The 18,011-nt window shown below is 37.1% G+C and overlaps 3 protein-coding genes across 3 annotated transcripts; 2 read left to right on the top strand and 1 right to left on the bottom strand.

Moving 5' to 3' along the window:
* Window positions 1-2,482: 2,482 nt before the first annotated feature.
* Window positions 2,483-3,567, bottom strand: LOC120289775 (putative F-box/LRR-repeat protein At3g18150). The gene is made up of 2 exons (XM_039305117.1): window positions 3,087-3,567; window positions 2,483-2,973 (listed from the first exon to the last, which is right to left on the bottom strand). Exons 1-2 carry the CDS (start codon window positions 3,565-3,567, stop codon window positions 2,483-2,485), a joined length of 972 nt encoding a protein of 323 aa, XP_039161051.1.
* Window positions 3,568-5,455: 1,888 nt separating this feature from the next.
* On the top strand, window positions 5,456-6,637 carry LOC104427298 (ras-related protein Rab11D-like). The gene is made up of 2 exons (XM_010040409.2): window positions 5,456-5,719; window positions 6,206-6,637. The coding sequence occupies exons 1-2, from the start codon at window positions 5,456-5,458 to the stop codon at window positions 6,635-6,637; spliced, it is 696 nt and encodes a 231-aa protein (XP_010038711.2).
* A 7,997-nt stretch (window positions 6,638-14,634) lies between these two features.
* Window positions 14,635-15,656, top strand: LOC104427297 (ras-related protein Rab11D-like). The gene is made up of 2 exons (XM_010040408.2): window positions 14,635-14,739; window positions 15,225-15,656. The coding sequence occupies exons 1-2, from the start codon at window positions 14,635-14,637 to the stop codon at window positions 15,654-15,656; spliced, it is 537 nt and encodes a 178-aa protein (XP_010038710.2).
* Window positions 15,657-18,011: the final 2,355 nt, after the last annotated feature.

Below are 18,011 nucleotides of genomic sequence, written 5' to 3'. Positions count from 1 at the left end.
AAAACTAACACGAACTTTGAAAAAGCAGGGTTATTCACTCGCGACAATGTCCGGGAACTGGGTCAACATCAAGTACTCCAATACAAATCGTCCACTTCGGAAATATGCTCAAAACCAGACATGTAAGCATGCACCATGAAAATGCCAAAAACCATACTGAAGGATATCCTCTGGGCAAACAAGTATGGCCTAAGTATATATTACATTTGCATATGGAATCCGTACTGCCGGAGTGCTACTGCCGCTATTGATCTAGTAGCGTTTCCTGCATCACCTCCTTCAAACTTTGGACGATATACGATGAGAGCAATAGTGGCTTGGAGAAAAAGCAAAGCACATAATAAGCAAACCAAAATGATAAACAGACTTGATAAAGTTTTGTATCCAATGATCAACTATCGAATTCATCGATGTAAGACAGGACGCGACTAAGCGAAACTGCTAACTGAGGATAGAGACATGACTTGCTAGCACAATATCTATACAAAAGTAAAGAAGCAGTACTCCCATACTTGAGAGAACCATATCCATGTACTCAATTGAAGTGTACCACGGCACGAGGAGAGATTCTTGGGAAACTGAAAACCTTCTTCGAAAATTCCACAAGCATCTCTGAGGTAAAATCCTCTTCTAGGGCGATGTCATAGCAATGTGCTCCATTATTTCGAGTGAGTCCGGTATTCTTTTTAGTGGAGATCACCATTTTCTCCAAAACCAATGCATTCCCAAGTAGAAACTCAATGAACTCGATTACGTATGGTTGGGTCACGTGTGCATAGATCATGACGTTCTTCAGGTGGTGTTTTAGGCAATAGAATGTGCCCTCAATTGAATTCCAGTACCTCCTGCCATCAAATTTACACCTTCGCTTCCACTTTTTTTCCCTGACAAATAGCCAAACAAAGTGCAATGATCAAGCATTGGTAAAACATACACATTTAAATTCCAAAAGAGATCTGCTTCTGATATCCAATATCCATAACTCAGTCTGAAAGTTAATATACTTGACAAAATTTATAGAAAGGGGTCAAAATTAATCTACATAATGAAGAGGTGGCCAGTGTTCTCTATGGAAGTAAACAAAAATTTGTCATTAAAAAATGATATTCCTTATTCATGCAGCACTGTAGGCTAAAGCGCACCAGAATATCATCGGGCACCACACGATAAACATATATGGTGAGTGTCTCTAGAAAATTGCAAGTCTCTAGTAAGTAAGAAATCCCAGGGAGGTGCCATTTAGCTAAATTAAGGGTCGTTGTCACAGACTTCCAGTTGAAAGATGGGCGTGGTTGATTCGTTAGCTTCCATATGCTGAAGACCTGGAGATCGAAAAGAGAGAATCATTGGAGGAACACATCTTTTTAAACACAAAATAGGACATACAATTACTTTATGATGTAATCTAGAAAAGGAAAAGAACAGCATCTGCTCAATAATGCCCGATGTTCTGATTATTAAACTAAATTAGAAACATACAACAACAAACAACAACTATGCCTCCCACGCCTCAAGAGCTACAGTTTACTGCAGATGGTAATTGATGGATTCAATCTCCACTACACTTCTATCACACTAGTTAGACAACTAGAATGCCACACAGTACACAAGCTGCAGTCCTCACTCCTCAAATTTAATCCGAAATTTACCAAGTGTCTATTTCCTTATCACCCACTAGTCTTTTTGCTATTAATTAATATACACCTCCGGTGATATAAGTAAGTTTTGGAAGAATTGACCTAACAAGCACCCATAAAAGTGAAGGCATCGGTCAGTCATTGATACCTCGTAAAGAGTCCAAACAAAACCTTCCTTTAACAAATATACAAGATTACATTGGACTTTTATCAACACAAACATCAAAATGCCAAAATTCCACAAAAATAGCCCACAGACCTAAGCAACAAGATTGAATTTTAGCGGAAAGCATGTCCCAGCAAATGCCAAGTTGTCCGTCAAACACGCATGAGTTGACACAGAGTAAAGACTTTAAAAGACCACAGGAAAAAACCAATAACATCCATCTTTCAAATCAACAAAGGAACATATCAGGATCCTCAACCAGTTGGCTCGACGTTGACATCTCATACTGAACTAATGACATATAAAAGAACAATGCATAATGCTATTCAAACTGGCTGATGACAAATGAGTAGATAATTTTGACAAGAAAGCAGGACAACAGAAAAAGATTGATTCATATTCAACGGCAACATCATATCTTATGCACAATTAGCTGCAGAAGTTGGAAGAAGAAGAACTCAAATACTTGTAAGGAGCCAAAGATGAGAAAAATGCAATGACAAATTTATAACACGTGAGAAAAGGGCCGTGATTAAGCCAATAGTACAGTACAGTGGAAAATCTAAACAAATAAGTTTCGCATTAATTCAACTGGTGCCACACTCAACTAGTGCCACACTTAATCTTGTGCCACACTCAACTCGCCTATATCAAGCTAAAACAACTTAAAAACTTCAAATCATTTAAAAGGATGGAAACCTACCAGTATACTCCCATTGCACAGAGTAAAATATGCAGCATCTTGGAGCTTAGCCAGCAGCATTTTAACCTCAGGATATTCTTGAAACACACCATTAAATCCCCCCCACCTAATATGGAGGCCCATATCAATTACGGAAGATCCACAGGTAATATTCACTCCTTTTGTTGAACCATCCAGTTCAAGTGTCACGACATTTGGACAGGCTATCTTCCTCAACGAATCATTAATAACGATTGCCAATATTTTGATGCCCGATCGAGCAACATCAATTTCTTTCAGGCCACGAGAAGTACTAACATATAATTCTTCGAGCGATGGATGACTTTCGATCTTTAAAACTCGTAGGCCATGACAATTCCGAAGAGATACTTTCTTCAGTGATGGGCTACCCAAAACAAGATTGCACATCACCTCATCGCTTAAATTAACATCCAGAAAAATAACTCTCTGAGCGACTTCAACTGAATCTGTCCAAGCGATTCGACATTACAAACACGCAAACAGAGCTCAACGAGCCTATTATTAAGAAGGGCGCCCGTCATCCTATAATGAGAAGCTGGCGATGCTTTGAGGAAAAAACCACACCCAGCCAGGTGAATATCAAGGGCCTTCACCTTTTTCATCAGTGCGAACAATATGCACTTATCCAATCTATTTGCCACTTCACTATTATATCCTTCAGATTCGGGGTTAATGGAACCACTCGCATGAAAATCAAACTCAATTCGGAGCCTATCGATTTCGCAGCTCTCCTGTAGGGCCAACACATTATCGACGAAATCCAAGAACCCTTGGCGACCACGGAAACCGGGTTCGGGACGGCGACGATAGCAACTGTGAAAATCGCACTCTTCAAAAGACAGACTGCGAAGAGATCTCCATAGGCCACTGAACGGCCTAAGAATCAACGATGTGCGGACGGCGTACCTGAACGGCAGAAAGGAGAGTATGTGGAGGAGGAGCGAGTCAGGCAAGCGGCTGATCCGGTCGACCGCCTCGTCTTCGCTCCTTCGCGGATCAGAACCGCCGCTTCTCTCACTGCAATCATCAGTTCTCTCCATGGCTTCCCTCACACGAGACGCAGGAAGCCCAAGTGAACGGACCGGTGCGATCAACGCCGGCGGAAAGGAAAACCTATGTGACCGCGAGGAATCTTGAGCTTTCAAGGGAAAGCAAGCTCTGAAATTCTACTTATACCTTTCGGAGCAACCGTGAGTTTTTTTAAGGTTGTGGATATAGTTTTCTATTTTGATAGTTTCATGATTTTAGCGTTCGAAAAAGTTTTTTAATGAGAAAATATGTTAAAATTGAGAAAACTAAATGGGGAATTTTATCAATAACTCTTTTGAATTTAATGTTTTTGAGATGAAACATCTATGATAAGCATTAATAATTTAAAAACTTTGTGATCGTATCAATAACTTTTGAAAGATTTGTAATGAAGTAGCACAGACCCACGAGGGGCTGCTCTTATTATTTACATGCATCCAGTGACTTCTCCTATTTAAGGTGAGCACAAATTACTGCTGGATATGTTTATTAATATTTTTTCAATTAGAAAAAGATGGAGAGAAAAACATCTTTTCTTTGTCAAGCATGCATTGCTTGGATTGTTGATTTCATATCATATATCAAAAGTATATTCTTACTTGTTATAACTATTGAACTTTCGCTAAGTTTCAAAAAAGAAATATTCCTTTTTGCAATTTACACATGCTTTTCGAGTATTATGTGGCTGTTGACTAAAATAATCACAAGACATTAATCATGATGAATTCTCTTACTATTTTCTTAAAGTGATATAGCGATATTCATCGAGATTTAACTTGCGTCTTAACTTATCAATGAGGTTAGTGTAATATTCACAAATCAAGATGAGAAATCTCTCATAAGCAAAATTATTTGCTAAATATTTTACAGATATATGTTTCACGACGTGGGAAAATTACCAAAAAGTTTAAGGTCATACTATTTCTACCGTCTTTAACGAATAATCTTAAATTAAGAGTAAGGTCCACATTTAACTTTGTTAATGATATTTGAGAGAATCATATATTAAAATATGTTTTGAGATTATGTCTCCATATTGAGCTCGTTAAATGACTTGTTCAGAATTAATTTTTGTGATCGACCCAGGAAAGCTCAATGGCATCATAAATATTACAGATATTATTTCCATGTTGAAGATGCGGTGAAGATGGGAAGCGATATTAACTTGGACTTTCTATTGGATAATGTTTTGTTTTAAAACCGACGAAAATTATCCTCAGTTTAAGTCGGCCAAGGAGAATAGGAAATTTGAGGAAAGTTGACCGTGGACTTTCCTTTTCCTCGTTGGACTCTTTTTCATGAAGGGTTTTCTTTTCTTTCTTTTATATTATTAGAGATTGGTCGTTCTGTTTGTTTTGCGGACAGAATGATGCGTCGTCGTTGATCAGTGCGACGGACATTCGTGCCGTCTGTCCAAAGAAAGAGAGGAGACTTGAGGCGCCGAAACGAGTGCTTGGCGTGAGTCTCGTGGGTCTCTGTTCGGCAAATTACGTCCAAGAGTCCGAGTGTTTACGGCTAACTAAATCTTGCGTAAGATTTGTTTAATTCTCCGTGAGATTTAAAGATTATTTAGTGAAGAATTGTGAGGCTAAACATTAGGTGCATTATTTGGTGTAATTAGGGCTTACAGAAGTGTTTGCCTGACTCAAGTATGATTGTAATCTCTACGTATCACTTAATCTATTTGATTTATAATAAAATTTGTAGCTACTCTCCTTGTGAACATGGTCATGATGACCGAATTATATAAATTTGATATCCGATTTTTTTTTTATTCTGTCTATTTTATCATTCAATCATTTACATTTCGCAACATCATAAATAATTTTGTCTCTAATAAATAAATAAAAAAGACAAAAGGGTAAGAAATCATCTTTAATCAAAGTGGAGCGAGGCTGCATGGACCCACCACCCTCCTCATCACCTACTCCTCCAACCAAAACCGCCTCCTCCAAGGACTACCACGGCCGCCTCCGTGCTTCTGTCGTCAGTGACTCCTCCATCTCCGCCACCGATTCCATCTCCGCCATGTTTGAGAGGGACGAGCTCTTGGGCTTCATCAGCGACGCCCCTTTGCTTGACACTAAGTTCGACTGGCTCGCTGATGTGGCTTGGACGTTCTTGCATAGGCTAAATTACAAAGGAGATGCCCATATGGCCCTGGTATGCAGAATGAGGGACGAGGAGCGAATAACGGCTTGATTTATCTTCATATTAGCATGGCTTCCTAATTAGTTTGTGACCTCGAGAATTTAGCAAGTGTTGGAAGTTTACGAGAGCTTAACCGGCGGATTAAAACCCAAACTTGATTCAACCGTGCATCAAAGACACCTGGAAGAGAATTAGGGTGTCCGATTTAAATTCTTGCACATCTTCTTACTGAAATAATGAGAATAAAAATAATGAGAATCTGACTAGAGGTCACAGCCTATGTGACAAGCATTCCCCAGACTTTTATGTTTCCCCGGCAATGAAGAAAAAAATGTGAAAGGCAATGTACTGCAAAATTAACATCTTATTATAACAAAACCATTCCGTGTACCATCGCGTCTGGTGATGGAGGTCGGATTTATGTGTTGAGAGACGTTGCTGTGAATTTCTTTATCATCACTGAATGTATCGAGTTCAGTTGTTCAACTTCTCAGGTAACGCGCCGTCACAAGCGCTTACTGTAGAGGAGCTGTTGGCGCTTTACTCGTGTATGACGTCACCAGTACGTTCGACTTTGAGAACGTTGGAAGGTGGTTGAGGGAGTTGAGGGATCACACTGACCCCATCATCGTGGCAATGCTCCTTGGCGACAAGTCCGATCTCCGCCACCTCGTGGCAATCCCACTGGAGGACGGGAAGTCATTCGCCGAGAACGAGTCCCTCTATGTTATGGAGACTTCTGCATTGGACGCGACCAATGTGGAAGTAGCTTTTGCTGAGGTCCTGTCTCAGATTTGTCCGATTGTGAGGAAGAAAGCAGTCGAAGCGGGTGAATACCCAAGTGTTCCTTCTGTTCCCGCTCAGGGACAGGCGATCAATGTCAAAGAAGACGGGCCTGTTTTAAAGAGGATTGGATACTGCTTTGGTTAAGGGCGGTTTCTTTAGCTGCTTGTCGCTATTAGGGAGGGTCTGCTAAGTACTACCTCTGTGTATTATTTTTTTTCTTACGCAAGATGTCCTTGGATATTAAGGGTGCATGACAAAATTTGTGAAATAGAAATGAATTTCTATTCCTCGGACAAGCTTCTGAGCAAAAAAATCCATTTAGTAACGACTTAACATTTTTGTTTCTGAAGCAGAAATTTCTTTGGTAATAGAATAAAAATTTCTTTGGTACTACCTCTGTGTATTATTTTCTTTTTTTTTCTTTTTCTTCCTCAACCGATCACCGAGCCTTAGCAAGCTAGCAAATACACATAGACGCAGGCCAATCCCAGGCGAGGCTCAATCTTGACGGCTTTGGTCGAGCTCGACCTTGTCGCGATTAGCTCGAGCCTTGCCAGCCTCACCATGACAAGGTCAAGTTAGCCCGAGGCCGGCCAAGTTGGCTCTTGCTAGTGGCTTGAGGTCGGGAGGAGGAGGAAGAAGGAAAAAGAAAAAAAAAATTCAAAATTTTCTTTTGCATGATATTCATGAAGTTGAAATCATTTTTCAAATGAGACTCAAACAACAAAAAACACTTTCAATGATATATCATCAAACAAAGAAAACTAACCACCTTCTTGAAAAATAATTTCCTTGAAAGGTATTTTTTATCATAAAATTTTTCATAAATTTTGAATTTGAACAAATTCTGAATATTATCTATGTTAATATGTATAGATTACAAGTCGAAGTACTGCCCTTCTAAGATTTAAATCTCGTTACAAGGTAAAAGGTAAAAGTTATTCACAACGTCTTAGAATGATTTAAAACACATTATCTAAGCCTTTTTATGAGTAACAGTGTTAAACACTCTTGATACTTCTTCGGATCTTCAAAACATCTTAGGTATTTTAGTAATTATACCCACCATGTTTTTTTTTTTTTTTTTTAATAATCATAGTTGAACATGGTTGCTTGGTAGATGAAAAATTTAAATCTCCAGTGTTTAATGTAAAAGGTGAGCTCATTTGTTCAAGTGACTTGATAGTTACGATTCCGGATATCATTCAATAGTATATGTATGGCAGTTAAGATAAAATTCAAGATTTATTATATCTTGTACTTGATGCTCGCTCAAGCCAAGATAAAGTATGATATAAAAGGAATATAACTCAGATAAAATTATTCTATAAAGAATGTGAGATGAAGGTGAATAAAATTTCTAATATTCATAACACAAAAATTATTTTTCTCAAATAAAAAAATTCTTAAATTAATAAAATATAAATAATATTTTTATAAATAATATTTAACTACAATATAAAAATAACACAAGAATAACAACAATTTCTTTTTTTCTTCTAATCTTAGTTTTATGGGTTAATATCCTAAAAAAACTCCAAAATGGTAAACATGTGACAAATTTATCTCAAACTAATTTTTTTTTCCATCAAAAATCTAAACTAGTACAAATTTGATCATTTTACCCAAAACTAATACAATTATAACAAATTTACCTGCTGTTAGTTTCAATTAAATTTTATTGTCAAATTGCTAAATTGGATAATACCTAACAATTGATTAGTGTACTGGTTTGGGATATTACTCTTCGTTTGTTATAGTTATACAATTTTTTGTGGTTTTATGCGATATTATCCAATTTAAGGGTGGATATATTTATCAAAAATATACTAGTTTTGGGTTTTTGACGGTCGAACTAATTAGTTTGGAGCAAATTTGTCACAAGTGTTCTAGTTTAAAGTTTTTTGTGGTTGTTTAAGGCATATTTATCAGTTTTTCGTAATAAAAAAATTAGTTTAGAGTAAATTTTTCACACGTGTATATGTTTGAAGTTTTTCAGGATATTAACCCTATTTTTATTTGTATATTCAAATTTATTTCTATGTTATAATATACATTTAATATATAAATATATATTGAGTATGTATATATATTACATATATTAGATATTTTAATATTTTAGGTATATAAGTATAGTTCACTATTTAATAAAATTTAATTAGAGAATGATAGAAGGAAAAAAATAAAAAGAGAGGAAAAAATAAAAAATAAATAAAAAAAATCATATAAATAAGGCTGTTATTAGAGATTCTTACTATCTCCGTTTGTACAATTTTTAAGTTCATTTATACTAAACAATGTACATAATATAATGATATATATATACGACTTTAATTCTGCAAGTCAAAAAACAATAATCGGATATAAAAAAATTATTGATTCATATTCTATACTATCAAATCATATCATATCCTGGTAGTCTCTAGCATTGAGATTCATTTATCATTTTCAATGATATACATGTGTTGTAACCACCGAACCTCAACGATTTTTCAGCTTGTAACATTTCTCTTTATCTATCATGTTCAAAAGAAGGAAAAAAAAAGGGAACAATGCGGTTTGATCCAATTGAACAAGTAAAACTAACACGAACTTTGAAAAAGCAGGGTTATTCACTCGCTACAATGTCTGGGAACTGGGTCAATATCAGTACTCTAATACAAATCGTCCACTTCGGAAATATGCTCAAACCAAAAATGTAAGCATGCACCATGAAAATGCCAAAAACCATACTGAAGGATATCCTCTGGGCAAACAAGTATGGCCTAAGCATATATCACATTTGCCTATGGAATCCGTACTGCTGGAATGCCACTGCCGCTATTGATCTAGCAGCGTTCCCTGCATCACCTCCTTCAAACTTTGGAGGATATACCATAAGAGCAATAGTGGCTTGGAGAAAAAGCAAAGCACGTAATAAGCGAACCAAAATGATAAACAGACTTGATAAATTTTTGTATCCAATGATCAACTATCGAATTCATTGATGTAAGACAGGACGTGACTAAGCGAAACTGCTACCTGAGGATAGAGACATGACTTGCTAGCACAATATCTGCAGAAAAGTAAAGAAGCAGTACTCCCATACTTGAGAGAACCATATCCATGTGCTCAATTGAAGTGTACTACAGCACGGGGAGAGATTCTTGGGAAACTGAAAACCTTCTTCGAAAATTCCACAAGCATCTCTGAGGTAAAATCCTCTTCTAGGGCTTTGTCACAGCAATGTGATTCCTTATTTCGAGTGAGTCCGGTATTCTTTTTAGTGGAGATCACCATTTTCTCCAAAACCAATGCATTCCCAAGTAAAAACTCAATGAACTCGATTACGTACGGTTGGGTCACGCGTGCATAGATCATGACGTTCTTCAGGTGGTGTTTTAGGCAATAGAATGTGCCCTCAATTGAATTCCAGTACCTCCTGCCATCAAATTTACATGCTCGCTTCCACTTTTTTCCCTGACAAATAGCCAAACAAAGTGCAATGATCAAGCATTGGTAAATCATCACATTTAAATTCCAAAAGAGATCTGCTTCTGATATCCAATATCCGTAACTCAGTCTTAAAGTTAATATACTTGACAAAATTTATAGAAAGGGGTCAAAATTAATCTACATAATGAAGAGGTGGCCACTGTTCTCTATGGAAGTAAACATAAAATTGTCATTAAAAAAAGATAGTCCTTATTCATGCAGCACTGTAGGCTAAAGCGCACCTGAATATCATCGGGCTCTATACGATAAACATACATGGTGAGTGTCTCTAGAAAATTGCAAGTCTCTAGTAAGTAAGAAATCCCAGGGAGGTGCCATTTAGCTAAATTAAGGGTCGTTGTCACAGACTTCCAGTTGAAAGATGGGCGTGGTTGATTCGTTAGTTTCCATATGCTGAAGACCTGGAGATCGAAAAGAGAGAATCATTGGAGGAACACATCCTTTAAACACAAAATAGGACAAACAATTAGTTTATGATGTAATCTAGAAAATGAAAGGAACAGCATCTGCTCAATAATTCCCGATGTTCTGATTATTAAACTAAATTAGAAACATACAACAACAAACAACAACTACGCCTCCTCTAAGTTGGATAGAATACATAAAAATAAACAAAACCGAGCCAGGTATCTTCTTTATTTCATTAATTGCAATAATTGCTTTAGGCCAAATTCTGGCATCCCACGCCTCGAGATCTACAGTTTACTGCAGAGGTAATTGATGGATTCAATCTCCACTACACTTCTATCACACTAGTTAGACAACTAGAATGCCACACAATACACAAGCTGAAGTCCTCACTCCTCAAATTTAATCCGAAATTTACCAAGTGTCTATTTCCTTATCACCCACTAGTCTTTTTGCTATTAATCGATATACACCTCCGGTGATATAAGTAAGTTTTGGAAGAATTGACCTAACAAGCACCCATAACCTAGGCAACAAGATTGAATTTTAGCGGAAAGCATGTCCCAGCAAAATGCTAAGTTGTCCATCAAACACGCATGAGTTGACACAGAGTAAAGACTTTAAAAGACCACAGAAAAAAAAAACCAATAACATCCGTCTTTCAAATCAACAAAAGAACATATTAGGATCTTCAACCAGTTGGCTCGAGATTGACATCTCATACTTAACTAATGAAAAATAAAAGAACAATACATAATGCTTTTCAAACTGGCTGATGGCAAATGAGTAGATAATTTTGACAAGAAAGCAGGACAACAGAAAAAGATTGATTCATATTCAACGGCAACATCATAAATTATGCACAATTAGCTGCAGAAGTTGAATGAAGAAGAACTCAAATACTTGTAAGGAGCCAAAGATGAGAAAAATGCAATGACAAATTTATAACACGTGAGAAAAGGGTTGTGATTAAGCCAATAGTACAGTACAAGTTTTGCATTAATTCAACTGGTGCCACACTCAACCAGTGCCACACTTAATCTTGTGCCACACTCAACTCGCCTATATCAAGCTAAAACAACTTAAAAAACTTCAAATCATTTAAAAAGGATGGAAACCTACCAGTATACTCCAATTGCACAGAGTAAAATATACAGCGTCTTGGAGCTTAGCCAGCAGCATTTTAACCTCAGGATATTTTTGAAACACACCATTAAATCCCCCTCTCCTAATATAGAGGCCCATATCAATTACGGAAGATCCACAGGTAATATTAACTCCTTTTGTTGAACCATCCAGTTCAAGTGTCACGACATTCGGACAGGCTATCTTCCTCAACGAATCATTAATAACGATTGCTAATATTTTGATGCCCGATCGAGCGACATCAATTTCTTTCAGGCCATGAGAAGTACAAACATATAATTCTTCGAGCGATGGATGACTTTCGATCTTTAAAACTCGTAGGCCATGACAATTCTCAAGAGATACTTTCTTCAGTGATGGGCTACCCAAAACAAGATTGCACATCACCTCATCGCTTAAATTAACATCCAAAAAAAAAAATAACTCTCTGAGCTAGTTCAACTGAATCTGTCCAAGCGATTCGACATTACAAACACGCAAACAGAGCCCAACGAGCCTATTATTAAGAAGGGCGCCCGTCATCCTATAATGAGAAAACCGATGTGACCGAGAGGAATCTTGAGCTTTCAAGGGGAAAGCAAACTCTGAAATTCTACTTATACCTTTCGGAGCAACCGTGAGTTTTTTTAAGGTTGTGGATATAGTTTTCTATTTTGACAGTTTCATGATTTTAGCGTTCGAAAAAGTTTTTTAATGAGAAAATATGTTAAACTGAAAAAACTAAATGGGGAAATTTTATCAATAACTCTTTTGCATTTAATTTTTTGAGAGGAAACGTCTATGATAAGCATTAGTAATTTAAAAACTTTTTGATTGTATCAATAACTTTTTGAAAGATTTGAAATGAAGTAGCACAGACCCACGAGGGGCTGCCCTTATTATTTACATGGATCCAGTGACTTCTCCTATTTATGGTGAGCACAAATTACTGCTGGATATTTTTATTAATATTTTTTCAATTAGAAAACGATGGAGAGAAAAACCTCTGTTCTTGGTCAAGCATGCATTACATGGATTGTTGATTTCATATCATATATCAAAAGTATATTCTTACTTGTTATAACTATTGAACTTTCACTAAATTTCAAAAAGGAAATATTCCTTTTTGCAATTCACACATGCTTTTCAAGTATTATGTGGCTGTTGACTAAAATAATCACAAGACATTAATTATGATGAATTCTCTTACTATTTTCTTAAAGTAATATAGCGATTTTTATCGAGTTTTAACCCGTGTCTTAACTTATCAATGAGGTTAGTGTAATATTCACAAACCAAGATGAACAATCTCTCATAAACAAGATTATTTGCTAAATCTTTTATAGATATATGTTTCACGATGTGGGAAAATTACCAAAAAGTTTAAGGCTCATGTTATTTCTTCCATCTTTAACAAATAATCTTAAATTAAAGAAGGCCCACATTTAACTTTGTTAATGATATTTGTGAGAATCATATATTAAAATATGTTTTGAGATTATGTCTCCATATTGAGCTCGTTAAACGAGTTGTTTAGAATTAAATTCTATGATCGACCTAGGACAGCTCAATGGCATCATAAATATTACAGATATTATTTTCATGTTAAAGATGCGGTCAAGATGGGAAGTGATATTAACTTGGACTTTCTATTGGATAATGTTTTGTTTTAAAACCGACGAAAATTATCCTCAGTTTAAGTCGGCCAAGGAGAAAAGGAAATTTGAGGAAAGTTGACCGTGGACTTTCCTTTTCCTCGTTGGACTCTGTTTCATGAAGGGTTTTATTTTCTCTCTTTGATATTATTAGAGATTGGTCGTTCTGTTTGTTTTGCGGACAGAGTGATGCGTCGTCATCGATCAAAGTGCAACGGATATTCGTGCCGTCTGTCCAAAGAAAGAGAGAAGACTTGAGGCGCCGAAACGAGTGCTTGGCGTGAGTCTTGTGGGTCTCTATTCGGCAAATTACGTCCAAGAGTCCGAGTGTTTACGGCTGACTAAATCTTGCGTAAGATTTGTTTAATTCTCCGTGAGATTTAAAGATTATTTAGTGAAGAATTGTGAGACTAAACATCATGTGCATTATTTGGTGTAATTAAGGCTTACGAAAGTGTTTGCCTGACTCCATTATGATTGAAACCTCCACGTATCATTTAATCTATTTGATCTATAATAAAATTTGTAACTACTCTCCTTGTGAACGTGGTCACGGTGAATGAATCATGTAAATTTGATATTTGATTTATTTTTTTATTCTGTCTATTTTATTATTCAATCATTTACATTTCGCAACATTATAAATAATTTTGTCTTTAATAAAAAAAAAAAAAGAACAAAAGGGTAAGGAATCATCTTTAATCAAAGTGGAGCGAGGCTGCATGGACCCACCACCCTCCTCATCACCTACTCCTCCAACCAAAACCGCCTCCTCCAAGGACTACCACGGCCGCCTCCGTGCTACTGCCGTCAGTGACTCCTCCATCTCCGCCATTGATTCCATCTCCACCATGTTTAAGAGGGACGAGCTCTTGGGCATCAGCGATGCCCCTTTGCTTTAGGGGTGTGCAAAATACCCGGAAACCGCCCGAACTGCCCGGAACCGGACCGGAACCGCCCGGAACAGACGGTTCTTGAGGGAACCGGTCCGGTTCCTAGTTCCAATTTATGGGAACCGGTGGGTACCAATTCGGTTCCCGGTTCCATGGACGGATCCACCCGTCCTCCCACCCGGACTGGACCGGAACCTTTTTAATATTAAAAAAAAAAATCACTAAAAGAAACTCTAGATCTCATCTCACTCCTTTTGTCTTCGACTCCTAATCCTATCACCATTTCACTGCGTTTACTTCTCCCGCCGTCCACATCTCCACGTACTTAAATTTGGTTTTTCTTTCCTTGGCTTGCTTTGATGTCATGTAGTCGTTCTATGTTGAAAACCAAAATTATTTCGTGTCAAGATCGGTTCCATGGATCCACCCGGGAACTGGACCGTCGGTACGGTCCGGTTCCCGGGTGGATCCATGCGATAAATGGGTGGATTCCAGTTCCAATTTTTCGAAACCGGTCCTTAGCGGGCGGTTCTCGGTTCTAGGTTGGGAACCGCTCGCCCGAACCATGCACACCCCTACTTTGCTTGACACTAAGTTCGACCGGCTCGCTGATGTGGCTTGGACGTTCTTGCATAGGCCAAATTACAAAGGAGATGCCGATATGGCGCTGGTATGCAGACTGAGGGACAAGGAGCGAATAACGGCTTGATTTATCTTCATATTAGCATGGCTTCCTAATTAGTTTGTGACCTCGAGAATTTAGCAAGTGTTGGAAGTTTACGAGAGCTTAACCGGCGGATTAAAACCCAAACTTGATTCAACCGTGCATCAAAGACACCTGGAAGAGAATTAGGTGTCCGATTTAAATTCTTGCACATCTTCTTACTGAAATAATGAGAATAAAAATAATGAGAATCTGACTAGAGGTCACAGCCTATGTGACAAGCATTCCCCAGACTTTTATGTTTCCCCGGCAATGAAGAAAAAAATGTGAAAGGCAATGTACTGCAAAATTAACATCTTATTATAACAAAACCATTCCGTGTACCATCGCGTCTGGTGATGGAGGTCGGATTTATGTGTTGAGAGACGTTGCTGTGAATTTCTTTATCATCACTGAATGTATCGAGTTCAGTTGTTCAACTTCTCAGGTAACGCGCCGTCACAAGCGCTTACTGTAGAGGAGCTGTTGGCGCTTTACTCGCGTATGACGTCACCAGTACGTTCGACTTTGAGAACGTTGGAAGGTGGTTAAGGGAGTTGAGGGATCACACTGACCCCATCATCGTAACAATGCTCCTTGGCGACAAGTCCGATCTCCGCCACCTCGTGGCAATCCCACTGGAGGACGGGAAGTCATTCGCCGAGAACGAGTCCCTCTATGTTATGGAGACTTCTGCATTGGACACGACCAATGTGGAAGCAGCTTTTGCTGAGGTCCTGTCTCAGATTTGTCCGATTGTGAGGAAGAAAGCAGTCGAAGCGGGTGAATACCCAAGTGTTCCTTCTGTTCCCGCTCAGGGACAGGCGATCAATGTCAAAGAAGACGGGCCTGTTTTAAAGAGGATTGGATACTGCTTTGGTTAAGGGCGGTTTCTTTAGCTGCTTGTCGCTATTAGGGAGGGTATGCTAAGTACTACCTCTGTGTATTATTTTTTTTTCTTACGCAAGATGTCCTTGGATATTATGGGTGCACGACAAAATTTGTGAAATAGAAATAAATTTCTATTCCTCAGACGAGTTTCTAAGCAAAAAAATTTATTTAATAACGACTTAAAATTTTTGTTTCCGGAACAGAAATTTCTTTGATAATAGAATAAAAATTTATATTTCTAAGAATAGAAATTAATTAGATAACAACATAAGAAAACCTCAAATATAAAATAACAGTCCAAATAATAGCAATACATTACAAAAGTTAAAAATATAATCTAATGCAATCTCTGACATATTATGGTCCCTTGCCATTTTATCGGCGATACTTTTCCTAAGCGTATCCATTTAGTTTCCATCCTTGGTCAATGTATTGTTTGCAAGCTCATCCTGCGTAAGTTCAGACAAGTACTGCGGATCTCCATATAGGGAAAAGTTCTTATCCATCTTGTCCCGATCACAGATGTAATTATGAATAGCACAACATGCAATTACAATATGAGCTTGCTTTCGAATTGCAAACGAGGGCATGTGCTTCAAAATGAAAATGTGATTCTTTAATGTCACAAATGATCTTTCAATGACATTCCTTAGAGAAGAATGCCTATAGTTGAACAATTCACTTGCTGTTGTTGGCTGTCTCGTTGTACTTCTTTAATCATTTAAATGATACTGTTCACCTTTAAAATGAGTTAAAAATCCTGGAGTTGTTACATAATTAGAATCCATCACATAGTATTTGCCTATAACAAGGTATTTATATATTGGTCATAATTTGTAACCGTAAATACAATCATAAAGAAAATTACTCTTTAAAAGACAAGCAAATACCTAGTGGTGGTCAAGGAAATTCCAAACGAGGAGTCTACAGTGCTGCCGATAGCACCCGACAATCACTGGCAGAGCCTTCCCAACCAGTATACATAAAAGTAAATTTCATATCAAATGAACAAACACACATCATATTTTGAGTGGTGATTCATTTCCAACCTCTAAATGGGACTTGCTTCGACACAGGTACAGAAGTATGAATATGGGTGCCATCAATAGCACCTATACAGCTATGTTATTTTATCAAAGACTAGTATTATACAAAATTATCAACAAAATAAAATTGATGGTGTAAAGAAATATATGAGAATTCTACCTTGAAGTAACATTTATGGTTACGATCCATTAGAATCTCTTATAGGACAACATCAAAGGAAGGTGGTATGATAACCTATTTTGCTAATTTGAGAACTGCTTGCAATACTTTAGTGAAGTATTTGCGGATAGCTTGTCCTCAATGTTGGAATCTCTCACATAAATCTCTATTTGAGTTCTTGTGACAAAGCATAGATAAGAAAATCATGACTTGTTCATCTACCCCAATATATTAGCTATCTTCCAACCAACATTTTTCCTTTATTAGATCATAAAGTTGAGAAAGACATGTCTCTTCATTCTAAAAGTTTCATATACTCTATTGGAATGCCCATAAAGAACATCTCTTATCCATTGCAGTCTTGACAATAAGCTATCCCTAATAGATTCTCTCGTGTGCATGGACATATCCACTGCAACAATGACCAACCATGCTATTAATATATCAAGATCAAAATCATCAAATTCCTACTCAACTGATTCAACTAATGCTACTTGACCATTATACATGCTACCTTCACCCCCATCCATATTACCTATATTATCACACGAAATAATAACATAAACTCATTATATAAGTATTGACACCTAAATTTTTGCATAAAAAAATGGGTTAATTTTTACCCCCGAAAAAATAAAATAAAATTGCATAACATATACTTTTAGGTGCATTTGATATATTCATTAAATATTTTATATATTCAAACGATATAGCAAGAGGTATATTTCATTGAAAATTGGAAGGTTTCGATAGAATATTTCAAATGAGATATATATTTGGCATTAATCTTCGGGTAATATGCATTTTCGACATAATAAAAGAAACATAAGATCTTTCAATTGTCGATGGGCGTGAACAAAGGAAAGAAAATGAAATAAAATCGTGAAGAATATGCCTTAGCCGCGCGAGATGCAATCGAAAAGAAGAATGAAGTTTTGCTTCTTCCATATGTGGGCTCAATTTTGTGACATCGTGAATTTTCAGATTTTATTTTCAATTAAACAAATCGAGCTTTTCATTGACGTGCCTATATCATTTTTCTCTGAGTTGGCTACTCACGAGATAACTAAACTATATGGGAAAATCATTAAGGAATCTAAATGCAATAGACTTGAGAATTCGACTAGGAATCAATTGCTCGA

Source organism: Eucalyptus grandis, chromosome 11 (assembly GCF_016545825.1).
Source record: "Eucalyptus grandis isolate ANBG69807.140 chromosome 11, ASM1654582v1, whole genome shotgun sequence".
Classification (NCBI taxonomy): Eukaryota; Viridiplantae; Streptophyta; class Magnoliopsida; order Myrtales; family Myrtaceae; genus Eucalyptus; species Eucalyptus grandis.
The sequence above is the reverse complement of the archived record's forward strand: the minus strand, read 5'-3'. Positions and strand labels throughout refer to the sequence as shown.